The sequence below is a fragment of the Trifolium pratense genome, linkage group LG4, assembly GCF_020283565.1.
Source record: "Trifolium pratense cultivar HEN17-A07 linkage group LG4, ARS_RC_1.1, whole genome shotgun sequence".
NCBI classification, from domain to species: Eukaryota; Viridiplantae; Streptophyta; class Magnoliopsida; order Fabales; family Fabaceae; genus Trifolium; species Trifolium pratense.
In genome coordinates, this window is record NC_060062.1 from 16,929,249 (window position 1) to 16,947,182 (window position 17,934).

General features: G+C 31.6%; 2 protein-coding genes and 1 non-coding gene across 7 annotated transcripts; 1 reads left to right on the top strand and 2 right to left on the bottom strand.

The window, feature by feature from the left end:
- Positions 1-330: 330 nt before the first annotated feature.
- LOC123919908 (lactoylglutathione lyase) lies at positions 331-6,584 on the bottom strand. Of its 4 annotated transcripts, none has more exons than XM_045971943.1 (9): positions 6,406-6,584; positions 6,045-6,167; positions 5,103-5,164; positions 4,840-4,900; positions 4,570-4,649; positions 4,418-4,488; positions 2,685-2,774; positions 1,388-1,502; positions 331-561 (listed from the first exon to the last, which is right to left on the bottom strand). In XM_045971943.1, the coding sequence occupies exons 2-8, from the start codon at positions 6,138-6,140 to the stop codon at positions 1,402-1,404; spliced, it is 561 nt and encodes a 186-aa protein (XP_045827899.1). In that variant the 5' UTR covers positions 6,141-6,167; positions 6,406-6,584; the 3' UTR covers positions 331-561; positions 1,388-1,401. The 4 variants fall into 4 exon arrangements, with proteins under 4 accessions (XP_045827899.1, XP_045827900.1, XP_045827897.1 ...); XM_045971944.1 differs by having other exon boundaries at positions 331-577; positions 6,406-6,559; XM_045971941.1 differs by having other exon boundaries at positions 6,240-6,437.
- Positions 6,585-12,303: 5,719 nt separating this feature from the next.
- On the top strand, positions 12,304-14,122 carry LOC123919909 (heavy metal-associated isoprenylated plant protein 3). Of its 2 annotated transcripts, XM_045971946.1 has the most exons (6): positions 12,304-12,485; positions 12,610-12,811; positions 12,922-13,136; positions 13,217-13,301; positions 13,414-13,755; positions 13,792-14,122. In XM_045971946.1, exons 1-6 carry the CDS (start codon positions 12,480-12,482, stop codon positions 13,833-13,835), a joined length of 894 nt encoding a protein of 297 aa, XP_045827902.1. In that variant the 5' UTR covers positions 12,304-12,479; the 3' UTR covers positions 13,836-14,122. The 2 variants fall into 2 exon arrangements, with proteins under 2 accessions (XP_045827902.1, XP_045827901.1); XM_045971945.1 differs by having other exon boundaries at positions 12,307-12,485; positions 13,414-14,122.
- Positions 14,123-14,582: 460 nt separating this feature from the next.
- TRNAD-GUC lies at positions 14,583-14,654 on the bottom strand. Its single transcript has one exon. It is a non-coding gene; the product is annotated as a tRNA-Asp (tRNA).
- Between the last annotated feature and the right edge of the window lie 3,280 nt (positions 14,655-17,934).

Here is a 17,934-nt window from a genome sequence, read left to right on the forward strand (position 1 = left end):
ATTTCTTAGTTTGATTGGGATGGTTTAAATCTTCATTTTAATAGTGAATGTCCCGTTGGTACATAATATTTGTGTCATTTATAAACGGTGTTATGTTGATAAAGGATGTTTTTATTTATTTTATTTTAAGAGATCTTAGGAGAAGTTAGTGTCAATTAAAAAACTAGAGGGAGGTTTAACAAACTAACATCTGTATTAAGTTGATAAGGAAGGTTTTTATCTATTTTAAGATATCATGGGGGAGGTTAGTGTCTACTAAAGAATTAGAGGAGGGTTTCTGTGTCATACTGTCATTTAAAGAAATTTCAGGGAACGCGAGTAGACAATATGTTAAAAACACAACACACAAAAATGTAACATATTTCCCAAATGATTGCAGATCCATAGTCAAATTCTACTACCTGGTGATTATAATGCATTTCGAAATAAAAGTGAAGATTCACAACACAATCCATGACATTTTGTTTTGACTACAAATTATTCATTCTTCCTTGGAAAGTTGGAGAATTACTAGGACTTACAAAGCAAGTAGCCAATCACATTGAACAGTTACCCATATATCTGCAAAGAGATGAGACTGTCTAAACAAAAACGTAAACAAAAAAGATGCTGAAGATTTTACAAATAAAGCAAATGAAAGCACTAGAATGACTCATTGAATTTAATTATGAAACATTTTCTCACTTCACAAGCCAGTGATTTGAGGCAAAAGAGAGTAAATAAATATTTAGGATGATGTGCAATACATGACATACATTAGGAAATATTTAGGTCGGTAACATAAACTCACTTCAAGCGACTTCTTTGAAAGAAAATATAACATAAAAATTTGATAGAAACTTAAATGATGAGTATTTTATAGGGGACTGTAAAAAAAAAATTAACTCCTGTTAAGAAAGAATGGCCTCACTCAGCCAGGAAGTACTAGGTTGCAGAAAATACTTCATACAAATCAATAAAATAATTATAATAAGTATATATATTCTTATTTTCCAGTGAATATTTAAAATTTCCTTGTTTAGGAAAATATTTTGAGAGACTTAGCACAATGGTAGGAATTCTTCCTTGTGAATGTGAATACATCACAAGTTGAGTTCCGAAATCAGTCTCTTGCACATAGCAAAAATCATGTGGTTTCTGAGCTAGATATCCATATAGCAAAAAGTCACTGTACAACTACAAAATCGTGTTACTTGTTTCAGAGCTAGATATGCATATAGCAAACTAATTTGGAGATGCACAATACAGCACACTGAACAAATTTTGACATGCATGTAACTTGGTTCTTTATATCAGAGAATATAATGTAAGGACAACATTACATTCACTTATTCAGGGTGCAAAACATGAATAAGTAAGCAAGGGAATTGGAAACCATTGTGTCTACCTGAAGAGTTTATCTTAAGCAGCACCTTCTGTTACGTTTCCTATTGTTTTCCTGTCAAAGATTTCAATCCAGTACCCATCAGGATCCTTAATAAAGGCTATCCCTTTCATTTTCCCTGCAAAAGAAATTGAAAACTTCAGTGAAGCACAGGTGGTGGCCTGCTTGCATCAGCAGAATTCAGACATTTGCCAAAAACATTTAACATTTGTACACCACAAGTTACTTTCTCAAAGATAACAGCCAACAATTGAGAGCAAGACTAAAAAAAAAAATTTGAACGAAAAAAAAATTATTCCAATGTACAAGAAAGTACAAATAGTACTTTACCCACAAGCCGGGTGTTCAAGGGGTACTCACCCCAAAAGGCAAAAACACAAGGAAAGGGTTAGCAACAATCAAGTCTTTCACAGAACAATTTTATTATGCTCAATTTTCTTTGTTTATTGATCAGTGGCACCAACACCAGCTGTACCCAATTGTGAGTCTTTCACGGAACATTATGACTATGTTATATAATTAGACAACCTACCAGAGCTACTATGTCTTAGAATGCACCCCATCTCTTGTGCTTCATAGTTTAAAAGAACTTCCTCTCCCCCCATCTCTCTCTGAAGGAAAGGGTTTTTCGTTACCATGGTGGTGAAGGTCAAAGGACTCATTCGAGTTTGGAATATTATATCTTGGGTGTGTTTGAAAGAGTTTATTTGGACTTATAGGAGTAAGCACTTACGTAGGTATTTGGCAATTGGGAGAGCCTATGAGAATCGCTTACCATGCCTATAAGATGTTTCCAACTTATATCAATAAGCTCTCACTTACAATTCATATGAAAATAGCTGAACCGTGTTCCCTTGTTGATTATAGAAATAGCTAATACATAAGTGTTTATATGATGCCCAATTATTCCATAATTGCTCAATTAAGTTGTATACTAAAAAGCGCAACTCCTAACCCTAACTCAAGCAATTCAGATATGTATGACGGCTATTAAGCCAAATAAAAACTTAGCCTATCTAATTCAAACCCATTTTTCTAGATTTAGATTCTATCCTCAAATTTCACACTACTTAAATACACACACGTTATCCATTAAAAAAATATCTATAAACATATTTTTTTTTATTTATAAATTCAAACAGAACAAATGGTCAAGTAGGGAGGGCAAACAATTCAGATAGTTATCTACTGTATGACATATTTCAAATAAAAAGCACCCATAGCATTTAGAAATGGAAATGATATACTCATGGCATAGTATATTTGAATTTTTAGAATAAATTATTCAAAAAAATGTTACCATCATCTGGTTTCTTGACAAACTCAACTCCCAGATTCTGAAATCTTTCGCATGCTTTGAAGGTGTCATCAACAGTAATGCCAATGTGCCCTGCAAACAGAAGGACGGATTACTATTAGAACTCAATAACCTAGTTATACCAATAAGGCAACAAACAGCACACATATATCCAGTAAATAACTGTAGAAGAAAAACCTACATCCACATGAACGACATGAGATGAAACACATGAGATGAAATAGTGGAAACTGGAAAGTGTAGAAAGTAAATAGCAATAAAATATTCATTACAGGCATTAATTAATGAAATGAAAACTAAGTCAGCAGAGTGAAATGGAAAAATCATAATTTATATCTACCAACATTTTTGGAGTAATGCTAAAAACTTTAAAAGAAAGGATAACTGATTAATAGATCTGATATGAACAATAACTTTAACAGAAAGTCGGTGAATTGTTTTAAGTAATGTTTCAATGTTACCGGGTTTATACAATAAATCAGTTATGACTTACAACTAATGGTAGAAATGATTTTGTTTGGTGAGACTTGTGGCTAAATTGTTTGTTGATTCCTCGAATACAACTATTATACAGAGCACTATACAGCATTCTGTATGATTTACAATTCATGATTCAAAAATTAGTTTGGCAATTCACACTCAGTAATTTGGTAACCTAGAAACCGAGCTTAGAACAATGCATATCATACCATAACCAACTCAGGAAATGCTTCCAATCTACACTTATGACAGTTCTTTTTAGTACAAACATTTCAAAAGGTACGGCGTACTAAATTCACCGTTAAAAAAACCAATTTGACAGTTTTGGTTTAAAGGAATCAACCGCACTACCATTCTGTCACGGTAATGAGAAAAAAATGTTAATGAAAGGTATTCACAACTAAACATATTTTAGGAACCATGTGCTTCCAAAGCGTCATATAAGGGCCTAAACTCCAACTACATACGAAGGAAAGAATAATAATCAGCAATTTTTCAAAATAACAGACTTAAAGTTTAACCATCAAACATAATATTAAACCACAAGGTCACAATTCAAACCATGAACTTTTGAATTATGAGATTCAACTTCAAGCACAAATTAAAAAATGCTTGAAATAAGTTGCATAAATAATTGTCGTGATTGGTGTAATAATTTTAAATTTAGGAATATAGAAAACAACTTAACCATAAGGCTAAGGAGATTATATATCATAGAAATAAACAAACAAAAACAGAGCAAAGGTATATAAAAAAAAGTGTGTAGTGTTAGTAATTGTATGAAGCCCATATATGAGAAAATGACTGATTGTTTACATAAAGACCATCTTTCTACTTAATGAAAACAGAGCAGTGAAATAATGAAATACAGTGTACTTAATAATGCCCCAACAGTTTTTTTCCCTTTAATAATTATATTTTAGTTTCAATATCTTTGATGTGAATTGGTAAAGGAAAAATAGGAAAGAGAAGACAACATATCACCGAATTGTGCAGTTCATTTCTCGTGAGATACAAATCAAACTGTTTCATATTCCATGCATGAATCACATGATTCAAAGTTATTTACAATTCATCATATGATAGGATACAAATCATTGGCTTATTAAATCGCATTGAATTATGAGATCGGAAACATGAATCGGATGATCCTAATAACAACATAAACAAATCAAGCAAAATGACTAGGGCTTTGGGAGTGAAATCTATATCAAACCAAATGAAATATCACTTACCAAAACCACGAGGATCAGAATTGCCATTGTGGTACCCTTTGAACTCTGGATCACTTTCAGTGCCCCAATTACTGTACATTACTTTATTGTCAGATAACAGACACAGTCACACATATAAAGAAATCTGACAAATTTATAATCATATTCCTTACTGTGTCAATTCAATTGTAGCCTTTTGAGCAAAGGTCCAAACTGTTCTATCAACAGGGTTACTTGGAGCTTCAGATGTATCCTGAACAAGAAAAAGATGCAACAAAAAGTATTAAGAGGATATCCATAAAAATAAAACTACTCAGGAGTTAAAAATAAAAGCATTGCTTTACATTTAATATTACCAACACAGCGCATATGGCCAACATGCATAATTCAAACCCACTACATAAAACTAAATTTCCACTAGCAAATAACAATATAAGCCATACCTCATACCCCATAAAGTACAAGCTGAACTTCGACTCAGGAAAATCCAATCTCTTAAGCAAACTAAACAAACCAACGAACAAACTTTCGTTAGCTTTCACAAAGGGGTAGGTAGCATTGTAAAGTGTCAACACAAACAGAAAATTTAGAAGAAATTACATTTCTAGCTAGTCATACATACAACTTTCATAAATGTATAAAATCAGGTTAATTTATCCAAGTGTTTCAATAGACACAATATATTAGTTCTCCAAAAACCACTTACGACATGCCCAAAACGCGGGAATAAAAATCAAGGCTAACTTTAGGGTCTTTGATTCTGAACATCTGCAATAGAAATAGAAACAAAACTTCAGAAATACAAAAACTATGTGGATAATAACAATAATAAGGGGCTTATTTGAGCTTAGCTTATTTACTAAGTGAGTACTTGTATGGCCCTGTTTGGATAAACAACTTATTTGCAGCTTATAAAACAAATGCTTATCACAATAAGCACTTATAAGTTATGGGCTCGTTTGGATTGACTTACTTTTGAGCTTATGAAAAATAGTTTATGCAAATAAATGAATTTTTATGTTAATTCATAAGTTCTCTCATTAATGAAAATTGTATCTTCATAAGTTTTTTTTTTTTTTCATAAACTACATCAACAAGCTTATGAATAATACATAAAAGCTTATTTATTTGAATAAACTGTTTTGTCTAAGCTAAAAAATAAGTCAATCCAAACGGACAATATTTCTATAGCAAAGGATAAAGTAGAGTTAAATTGATTTTGTACAAGTAGTAAGTTGTCTTCATAATCAATCTCGGAGAACTTATAAAAATAAGATGAAAACAACTTATGATCAATGTCATAAGTTGTTTTCATAAGTTCTCCCAACAGTCTCACAAAACTTATGAAAGTAGATAAACTCAAATAAATCAATCAAAATAGGTTCACAACTGTTTTTTATTTTTTTTTATCAAGCTTATGAAAACAATTATGACAACTTATAACATGTCCATAAGCAACTTATTTAGTTATATTGTTATAAGCTCTCCCGGATAGTTTATAAAAACAGATTATTTATCTTTTGGTATAGAAATAGCCTATTCATAAGCACTTATATGATAAGCACTTATATGATAATTGCTTAACTATAAGTAAGCTAAAACATGCCTATGTGAAATGATAAACATGAATTAAAAAAAGCTCACTCACAGTTTGTTGCATAAAGTAACCCTTAGTAGCTTCATCTATAGTTGTATGAAGACCAGGGTTGTTAACTGGTGATTCCTTGGGTTCCGCAGAAGCCATTGAGAAAAATCGAAATGGAGTTGGTTTCTGCAAAAGGAAAATGAATTATGAGAAAAGAGAGATGAAGAAGAAAAGAAACGAGGATTGATGAATTGGAACCTTTGATTTGGAGGTGAGAGAGAAATGGAATGGGATTGAAAGAGGTGATGGAATAGGAAGAGGTTTGGTATTGGTGATGAATCGGAGACGAGAGAGGAAGTGTAACGTAGAGGTTGCTGTCATTCTTATTTATCAGAGAGAGAGAGAGAGAGAGAGAGATTCGTACCTTGTGATTTTGAAGGATGAGAGTCTCGCTGTGAGAGAGAGAGAGAGAGAGAGAGAGAGAGAGAGCTAGTGAGTGAAGGAGGACAAAGGTTATCAGTATTCGAACAAACCTGGGCTGGTCCGATATTTTAGTTGGAGAAGATGAAGGAAGGAGATTGATGTGGAAGCTTCTATTTACACCGTCACTTTTGAATTTTTTTCTCATATGTCTCATTTTAAAAATTTATTTTTGCTTAAGTTATTGGGGTAATTTTAATTTGCATTTTTTGTAAGAATTTTTCCTCAATATTTAGGATTTGGGATCATCTATTCATCTCTGACTAGGGACAGAACCAGAAAAAATCAATGAGGAAGGCAGAATTATAACACTTGATAAATAACATCAACCTTAACTAACTTCTACTATTTAATATTTGGCTTAATTAGTAAAACGGTCCCTTAAAGATATTTTTGGTTTTAGATTGGTCCCTTAAAGAAAAAAAGGTCCAAATAGGTCCTTAAAGAAAAAAAAGTCTGAATAGGTCCCTTAAAGACATCTCCGTTAATCAGTTTGGTCCCTAAAAAGAGGTCTAAATAGGACCAAACTGATTAACGGAGTTGTCTTTAAGGGACCTATTCGGACTTTTTTTTCTTTAAGGGACCTATTTGGACCTTTTTTTTCTTTAAGGGACCAATCTAAAACCAAAAATGTCTTTGAGGGACCATTTTACTAATTAAGCCTTAATATTTTCAAGCAGAACAACCAACAACACTATTTAAGAATCTTTCTTTAAAAAGAAGAGCTATATATTATAACCAATAAAACAATACGGATATCAGACCAGACACGGACACTGACATATCGACACCGAAAATAATTTGGCTAAGTAATACAATGTAATCATAAGCGTCGATGTTGTGTCGGACACCAGGGCACGTCTGATCTAAAGAGTGTCCATGTTTTTCTTAGATTATAACATATTAAAATAACCATGCTTAGAAAACATAGTAGAATGAAATTAAAGTGTTTGATAAATTTAGCTTTTATAATCATAAAATGACATAAATTAAAATAGTTAGGTGGGATGACCGGAATTTGAACCCCACCCTCCTGCATATATAAGCAATGTTCTGCCAACTGAGCGAAGCTCGCGAGACTTAAATTAAAATAGTTAACAAATATTATTATTTTATAAATATACTAGTATATCTTTATGAAAGATTGAGTGGAACAAAAATAAGGGTGGCAGACTACTATTTTTTTTTTAATATCAAGGGTGGCAATATATATGTTACATAGGATATTATACTACTACTATATGTATGATGGGGTGACGGATGCCCCTTTTCTTCACTACCTAATTCCGTCCCTGTCTCTAACGTTTCTCATCCTACGCTGATCTCATTCGTTCATTGACTAATATCATTGACTGCATATATGATAGACAGAAATGAGTGACTGAGATTGCAACAGCTCTTTGCATCAAACCCAATATTTAGGCTCTGTTTGGATTGGTGGTTCATAATGGAACGGAGCGAAATAAAATATAATGGAATGGAGTGGAGCAGAACGGAATGAAACACAAATTCCGTTCCATTGTTTGGATATTCAATGATGGAATGAGAAAAATTACCACTCCATTATTTAGAAAGTGAGCGGAATGAAATAAGTTATAATATTTTTATTCCAATTTTACCCTTATTTGAAAACATTAAACTAAAACTAATTAAATGAATGAATTCAACTCGTTAACGAACTACTCTAATAACCAAAAGGTTAAACACGAAAACATTAAATCATAAATCTATATATATATATTTTGCTCCATAATTTATGGAGTATGTTCCAACATTATTAATTAACCGCACATAAAAAATAATCAAAGTTTCATAAAAAGAAAGAAGATTAGCATAGCAAAATAAAAACACGTCTGAGCAAGAAATGGAAAAACATATACAAAAATATTGATGATGTACTTGCCGGTGATGACCGATGAAGCAGGATTAAAAATGTTGAGTAGATCATGAAACACAATAGGGTTACATTGGTAATATTACAATTATAATGTTGCATTTCATTGCGTACGCCCCAAATTGGGGGAAAGAAAAATTGAAGGATAGAATGGTATGAGATGAAATGAGTTTCATTGTGTTTCATTCCACTCCATTCATATTTTATATATTCAAACAATAAAACTTAATTATTTACCATTCTATTTCATTCTATTACATCCTTTACCACCAATCCAAACATAGCCTCAGGGCTTTAGTCATAAAAAAATGCTTATTGTGTTCCATAATCAAAGACACATGGTTGCCAAGCAACGTATAGAAGAAGAGGATTCACACAACTCAAAATGCTAAGTGGTAATAAAAAATGGAAACCAGAAAAAAAAAAAAAAAAAAAAAAAAAGAGTTATCCACCACCTTGTATGTTTGGTTTAGCGGTGGCCAGAATTGATTTTGATTGAATTGATTTTTGTATAATTGATTTTGAGTAAAAATGAGTTTAATGTAAAGTGGTTTATGTTTGGACCTTCGCAACAGAAGTGATTTTGTATAAAGATGTGTTTGGATATTTTATCTCAAAATTACTTTTGAATATGTAAATGACCAAAATGGGTATTAACATATGTGTGGATAGATCAATTTTTTATTCAATTATAAATAATTTTTTAAAATTTAACATAAAATAATTATTTAAATTTATGCTGTATAATTTTTTAAATAATATTTATGTAATTTTTCAAATTAATAAATGGAAATATTAGTCAAAAAAATATATAATATTTTATAAGGGGGTAAAAGATTGTATCAATTTTTAAAATATTGTATAGAAATATGTTATTATTCTATATATAAAATAGTGGAAAATTCAAAATTTCTAAATGTTTTTTAAAATATTGTATCAATTGGTAACTAGTTAAAAGAACGATTGGTAACTAGTAAAAACTTTATTTAATATTGTATCAATTGCTAAAAAAAATTAAAATATTGTATATCAATTGTAGGACAGGCTTTGTAAATGGGCCTAGAAAACAAAAAGCATCGTTTCTTCTAAAAAAAAGAAAAAAGTGTCATCTTCAAGTTTCAACCTGTTCTCAACACACCCAAAATATCTTCACAGCAAAACAAAAACGACGCAGATAACAATAAACAGTGATTAGAATAAATGGAGTAACGGAGTTCTCAAAGAAATTGCTCAGGTAAGTGAAATAAATTGTCAAAAATAAAAATGTATGTTAAAAGAAGTGATTAGAATTATTGATGTAGTTCAATCCAAAGAGGGTAAAAGAGACAAATCATGTTATGCATTTCTGCGGCAGGGAGACTCGATTTTTAGAAGCTAGAAAAAGCAGCTTCACTCAAAATCGATTCTGAACATAAAACGTACGACCGCGGCAGCGTGTGAATGAAGAACCAAACACGTCAAAATCACGTTTTAAAGAGGTAGAAGCGCGTTGGACTGTTCTAACCGCGTAACCAAACATAGAGCAAGTTTAGGACCATTTGATACAACACCCTTGGTAACATTACATTTTTCTGCCGACTTTATGTCTTCACCTATGTCTTTAATTTCATGATGAAGTGTAGCTTCTCTAGCTAGCAGCATTTTGAACCTCTAGCTTCTCCGTTCTTTTGCTTTCCAAGTAGCACCAATTAGACCTATATATATATATATATATATATATATATATATATATATATATATATATATATATATATATATATATAGTACAACTTTTTTGGTATCCACACGTCTCTTCTTCACAATTTTGTGAGGAATGTCCAACGGAATTGGATCTGGTGCAGTCGTTTTTCCATACAATCGTTTAATAGCCGTCCGATCATAATCGGACGGTTTAAACAAATGCAGTCAATATATAATAGTTTAAATCATAACCGTCTGATCTTGATCGGACGGCTATAAATATCATGACTGCATGACTGCATCGAAAAAACGACTGCACGGAATCCGGATCCATGTCCAACTTATGTTTCTTTCTCTGCATGGTCGTCCATGTATGCAATTGTCCTCTTTATTTTCTCTGGTATCAATGTCAATGTCCATGTAAATTACTCTTAAAGTGAATACTATCATTCATTTGTGAACCTTCAAATTTGAATCCATGATATTGAATTTTTGCATGATTCAATGTATTTGATAGGTCAGTTACTTTATGTACATGTTCTGGTGGCAACCTCACGGTGGTTGAGGACGGTTGAACACAATCACACAACACACATAGGTGGGTTAGTAGCGATGAGGCAAGATCGTGTGTTGCAATGGATATATGCTTTCATTTTTAATTTACAATAAATCTAAACCATTAATTTAATCTAATTGTTTTTATTTTTGTGTTACACTGGAGAGAAATTTAATTGAATCATCACCGAAAATAAAATATCACTTGAATTATGAGAATAGAATCTATTATAAATGACCAACAATGAATTGGTCCAAGTGGTAAAAGTCTCTAGTCCCCTTAAACATGTGGTCAGAAGTTCGATTTATGGTTCATGCATATGGAAAAAATTCGATTGGAATGGGAGAACTCACCTCGTGTACCCCACATGCTCTCTGACGAAGATTAATCATCGCTAACGACAGTTGAAACTTCGTATCAATATCATGGTTACAAAAAAAACTATTATAAATGTTTAGTTAGCAGAAAAAATGGTCTGCTAAAATTAGAAATTGCTCATATTATAGGACCAAAAACACAATTAACTCATTTGGATATTAATGGAATATTCTTTTCAAGCTTGTCTACAAATAATTCAAGTTTGTCTACAAATAAACTAAGAGATTTTGTTTGTTAAAAAAAATTAAGAGATTTTCTTTTTTTCACTCTATTTATTTTTCCGCACGCCCTATGAATTTATAAAAATATTTTCGTATATTATTTAGGTAGCAGATACAGACTAAAAACATTCTATCAGATTTGTTTTTTATAATATCCGCTATTTAAGTAACGGACGATATTTTTCAAAAAATTCTGATTTTTATAATGTCTGCTACTTAAGTAGCAGAAGAGTAAAAATAAAAACACATATAACACGCAAAAAGCAAATAGGACGGTAAAAAAAATCTCATAAACTAAAAAGAAAATGGAGGTCCAATTAAAGTTTAACGGTAGATAAGGAGACATAACACACTTATTTTTCACCCATCAACAAGAGGCAAGAAGTTTCATCCTCTTTGGTCAAATAAAGAGAAGGGCAAACATAAATTAAATTAAAATAAGATATTCAATAAAAGGTGCTTTTGAACAAATGAAAGATGAAAAGGACAGTGCCAAGCCTTGGACATAGTACTGTATATCATTTAGTGGCACACAGAAAATGTAGAATAAATAATCAAATGATGTGCTCTTTGGAAATGAAAAGAATTGCCTCAAAAAAATTTCTTATTTCTTATAATTATATAATTTGAGGCAAATATAATTCAAATTTGTGGCACACTAAATTTAAATTATATTTTATATGAACTTTAAATTTACTAAATTTCTTATTTCTTGTAAAAAAAAACTTATTTTTTCAGTAATTTACTAAATTTGTTGATTAGATTTTTTTGTGTATTACAATTTTAATTTTTAGGAGGATGAACTTCAGTAATCTGAAGTTCGACCGCGAGATAAATAAAATTAGGCTAAGAATTATTCATACTAAAAATTGAATTCGGACTATCTTAAACGATTTGTCGAGGAAGTTTCCTAATCAGTCCAATATCCTGATTTGATTTCTTAATTAGACTTTAGAGTGGAGTAAAGATGAAAAGAAAAAAGTTGACCAAGAAAAAAGACCAAGAAAAAAAAAAGATAAAGAGAAAAAATGTTTAAAAAAAAAGTGGAGTAAAGATGGAAAAAAAAAGTTATTACAAAATGAAAAGAAAAAGCACAAAAGGGTGTATGGGCCACTAAGCCCATTTTTCCTTTGCACAGAACAAATACGGCAGCCAGCATGTTAATCTTTTTCCACCTACTTATATGTATGTGCGTTACTTTCGCTACTAGTAATTAATACTCCCACTAACAGTTACTATACAAACACACACAAATTCAATTTCATTCCAATTTTCTTTCAACAATCACAATGGGGGTAATAATTATTCAACACTCATTTTCATCTTTCTTTCAATTTCATCATTTTCTTTGTTTTCATCTCATAATTGCTTACTTTTTTTTTTAACCTAAAAACATTGGTTACTTTTTTTTTGTTACAGAAGAAGAAAAATAAGAGTAATGGAGGAGAAAACAACAACAATGGAGGAAATGAAGAAAACAACAACAATGGAGGAAAGGAAGAAAACAACAATGGCGGAAATAAGGAAAACAACAACAACAACAACACAATGATCTTGAAAGTTCATATGCATTGTGACGGTTGTGCTTCCAAAATCACCAAATACCTTCACTCAATCAAAGGTTTGTTTCTACAAATTCTGATCTAGGTTTTCATCTTATGTTGTTGATATTGATTAATTTGTTTTTTTATTTAAATCGTTGAAATTGAACAACAATGTTTATGTTTTAAGGTGTTGAAACGGTGAAAACAGAGAGTGAGACCGGAAAAGTAACCGTCACCGGTAAAGTGGACCCCACAAAAGTGAGGGATAATCTTGCAGAGAAGACAAAGAAGAAAGTTGAACTTATTTCTCCACAACCTAAAAAGGAGAAAGAGAATAACAAGAAGGAAAATGAACCAAACAATAACAAATCTGATGACAAAAAAACCAAAGATAATAAAGAGGTACTATTAATTTGTTTATGATTTGATTATTTGATGATTAATTTCTTTGTTTATAATCTAATTTTTGTTTAATGTATCAGTTGATTACTACTTCTGTTTTGAAAATGGTACTACACTGTCAAGGTTGTATTGACAAGATTGAAAAGATTGTGATGAAAACTAAAGGTGGTTAATTTATTTTTAATTTTTATTTGTTTATTTATTTATTTATTTATTTTATGATGATTTGGTAAATTTGATATGAACATTGAACAATGTATGATTTTGATGAGTGTAGGGGTTATTGATATGAAGATAGACAAAGAGAAGAATAATGTGACTGTTAAGGGTACAATGGATGTGAAAGGACTAGTTGAGAATTTATCAGAGAAGCTTAAGAAGAAAGTTGAGGTTGTCCCTCCTAAGAAAGACAAGGAAGGTGGTGGTGGTGGTGATGGTGGTGGAGGAGGGAAGAAAAAGAACAAGGGTGGTGGTGGTGGAGGAGGAGGAGAAGAAGGGGGAGATAATGGTAACAATGGAGGAGGAGAAGTTAAAATGATGGAGCATTTGGTTCAAGTTCAACCACCATATGGTTTTGGTTATGGAAATGTTGAGGGATATAATGGACAAGTTTACCAAGAGTTGATACATTTTCATATGAATTCACAACCACCACAAATGTTTAGTGATGAGAATCCTAATGCATGCATTGTCATGTGAAGTGTGAGTTGTCACTATGTCAGAAATTAATTTCATTCAATTCAATTCAATTCAATTCAATTCAACATGGTGGATTGGTGGTGGTGATGAATGATGATAATCATGATAGTGGTCTTTTGTTGATTCCATGAGACAGGGAAAAAAGAGTAGCAACTAGAGTGGTCAGTGAGTCACTAGAGTCTTTCTTATTGTTTTCTTTTTTTAAAAAATGTTTTGTTCTATGTATGTAAGGAAGGGTTTTGATGCAATTAAATTAACCAATACATATGGAAATACCAATTTAATAATTTGTTGTTTTTTCTCCATTTGTAATGCAATCAAGATTTTAGGCTATTTTAGATTTGCTATAAGATTAATTTTCGAGTCGTCGTAATGGTGTGACTTTTTGTGCCTCTCTTTGTGTACCTTGAACGAATCCGAAAAATCAAATACAAGTTGTTTTCTTGAGAAAGAGTCATGTTGTGAACTCTCGTCATACTTTTTTTTTTTTTTTGGAGGGAAATTTGATATTTGGTCACGGTCCGATTAATTCAAAGTCAATTCTATTGTTCATTAACGAAGGTTCAGTTGAATAACAAAATTTTGTATGGGCTAATTCAACATGTGAATTGGTATCGTGAGAATTAGTACTTGAAATCTATATTAATTCAGGGTCTTGGCTTCAATCCTTGACTTGAGTATGTAATAATGTTAAAACTTTTAGGAAGAGTATGTCATCCATTTTTTTTTTTTTATAATTATAAAAAGCGCCGCTGCCGGGGATCGAACCCGGGTCACCCGCGTGACAGGCGGGAATACTTACCACTATACTACAACGACTTGTTGATAGTATGTCATCCATTTAGATCTCATAAGATTCGATGGATTAATCTTTGTAGTTACACGCAGAAGATACCCGCTTTCTGCACACAAAAATACAAATAATTTGAACATAATAAAACCTATAAAAGCACACTCTACTAAAGTCTCACATATTACACACTAGACCAACCCTTTGGGGGTTAACTTTGGTAAAACATATTGATAAAAATTTGTTGTTATAAGAATAATGAACATTATATATTCATAATGTAAAATGATGATATGAAAATGGAATCTCACCTCCTTCCCCTCCCTACTTTATTCTTAATTTTATGAAACGAAGTTGCTGACAATGTTCCTAGAAATTAATTAATGATGGTACATATGTTCTATGTTTGGAGAATGGAGAGAGTGACAGAAAAATATTGTGCCTTAGCGTGTCCTTATTAGGTGTCTTGTGTTGTGAATCCATCCAAGGTGTTGTTTGTTGGTGTACTCATTAGTCACTAAACTTATTCTTGCAACTTTCTTCTCTCTGTCCTGTCCTTTGCAGTGCCATTGTCCATTACCGTGTACCATGGTTCGTTAGTGGGTTTCAAATCCGTCCTTTCCCATGCCTTTATTTTTTGTCCTATATGTTAACTAATTTTCTTTACCTACCCTTCCAATACTTTGTTTAATTCCAATTACAATTACCACCCCACGATAGTGCTACTTGGCTAGGCTTGGTGAGTGAGTGGAAATTTACTAGGGTACAATGCTAAATGTTTGATCTATACAGGACTAGTACAAGTTTAATTGAGTAACTAGGATATGTAGCCGAGCGTGGAGATGGTGTATGCGTCTTTTTTATGTGTCGGTGATTGTGAAGTAGTTGAAACTTTCAATCATTTATTTTTTGAATGTGATTTTAGCTCTCTTTGGTGTAAAATTTAGATCTGGCTAGGCGTCTCTTGTCCACTATCAAACGGTGTGAAAGATCATGCTAGGTAATTATGCAATGCATATCTGTTTGGCAAAGATATTCGCGCTATTATTCAAACTTCTTCTCATAATCCAATACTATATTAGAGTTTAGTTCAATTTGATGGATGAGCTAAAGAGATCAATTGCAGATGTGGAGTGAAAATTTCACGCTTGAAGGAGAGATGTTTTATTTGATCCACTTATCTGATTAATTGCAATTGAACCGATATATATATATATAATCCAATCAGACTCTAGACATGGTCCAACAAAAACAAGAATTCTAATTTGCAATAATGTGAAAAACTTTTATTTATATTTTTTTTTTAGTGATGAGGAGTGGATTATATTATTGTACTGGCAAATTTGCTTGATCCTCGGATCGTTAATGTGGACAAATATCCAATACAAAAAAGAAAAAGACAAAAATAAAGACATAAGAGATAAAATAATAGAAATGTATAGAAATGGGACATGGATAACAATTTCATTGTAATAGAAATTTATGGAAATGGGACATGGATCACACACAATTGTATGTTAGACCAAAATCAAACCTAGCATAACCTTAGCCCCCCCAACAAGTTCTCTAGATAATAATATTTTCAAAAATGTTATCAAACACCATTATCTAACAAATATACAATAATTATGCATTTTTTTATAATACTTTTTGCATGTCTCGAGTTTCATGCTATGAGTGGAGACAAAGAATGTGTTAAATTGTTGTCTCAAGATTTGGTGTTCATATAACACATCTCTAATATTTTTAATAGACATAGTCGTTCCAAAAACATCGCTAACTCTCATCCAAACCACCTAAATTACCGCACTACACTAAAAAAACGAACTCACAAGTGACAAATAAACGACAAGCCTACTCTAAAAAAAAGCACAAAAAACACACGAGATACCACTTGAATCAGTAACAAATTAACCTCCGCCATAAAAGATTTTGATGCTTAGCAGTTACCAATCTTATTGGGGAGTAACTGTCATAATAAGACGATGACTTTAGAAGGGACTCGACTCTTCAATACGTTAGCCAAAATTTGAACATTTCGATCAAACGATCACCAATTTGAGAGACTTTTGACAGCACAACGTTCACCTTTCTAACCGAGTAAATTCCACTGGAGTCATGCTTCCAAAACCAATTCATTAAAATGATATTAACCTACCTTTACATTTATTTGTGCACTAAAGGAAGTTACTAAGACAATATTATCTTGTATATATGAGATCGAGCTTAGTCGTTTGGTTGCAACTAATGCATGTGATAAATCATGATGACTATATATGCATTGAGCTTATGCATGGAATATGTCTTTCTCTATGCATGATGATGCCTATGCATGACCACACCACCATGCACTCAAACAAAGCTCCATTGGTTTTTTTATCTACCTTTGGAAAAGAAACAATAACTTTCATAAAGGAAAGGAAAAGCCTAAAACCAGTGCAACAATTTTTACTAGGAAAAAGACTCTGACTCCTTCACGATTAAGAATCTGATGGTGTTCCAACTACCATAATCAAATGCCTATTTTTAATATTTCATTATCATCAAATGATATATAAATATAAAATAATAAATCAAATTGGATGAGATTTTCATTTAACATAAAATTATCATAATATATGTTTTACAAACAAATAAAATAAGTTCTTTAATTGTTGAAAGAGAGAATTCATTTATAAAATAAATAAATAAATAAATAAAAGTTCATTTGAATAATGCATTATCCAAAAATATTACTATAACGACTTAAAAAAACTTAAAAGAAGTCAACCTAATCAAATGTCGATATACTTTTGGGCTTTTTCTTTTGATAAGGGATTTTAATAAATTATATTCACACTTTTGTTTTTGGACTAAAAATTATATTCACACTTATAGGTATATATACTTTCTAGCTTTTTCATAAAAACGAAAATATTGATCCCCACCCGCAAAAAAGACGAAGAGGAGTGGCGTGCATCTTTAGTTAGCCTAGTTCGTAGAAATTGCATGGAATGAGCATAGCCATGTGAGTGAGAGTAGTCAAGCTGTTAAACTTTTTCTTTTATAAATAAATAAATAAAAGTTTAAGTAAGTGTGACAAATTGGATCCACTAATCAAAACTCATCTAATTCGTCCATTTCACAATATAACAAGTAATGGATTAGATTATTTACTTATTCTTCTCTTAAACTAAACTCTTCCTATTGTTCATTGTTGAAGAAACACAATTTATGGTTGAATATGACAAATGCCGGCAACAATAATTGGTCAATTTGTTTTGTTAATTACTCCATCTTTTTTAACAAATAAAGGATCTCAAAGGTTGA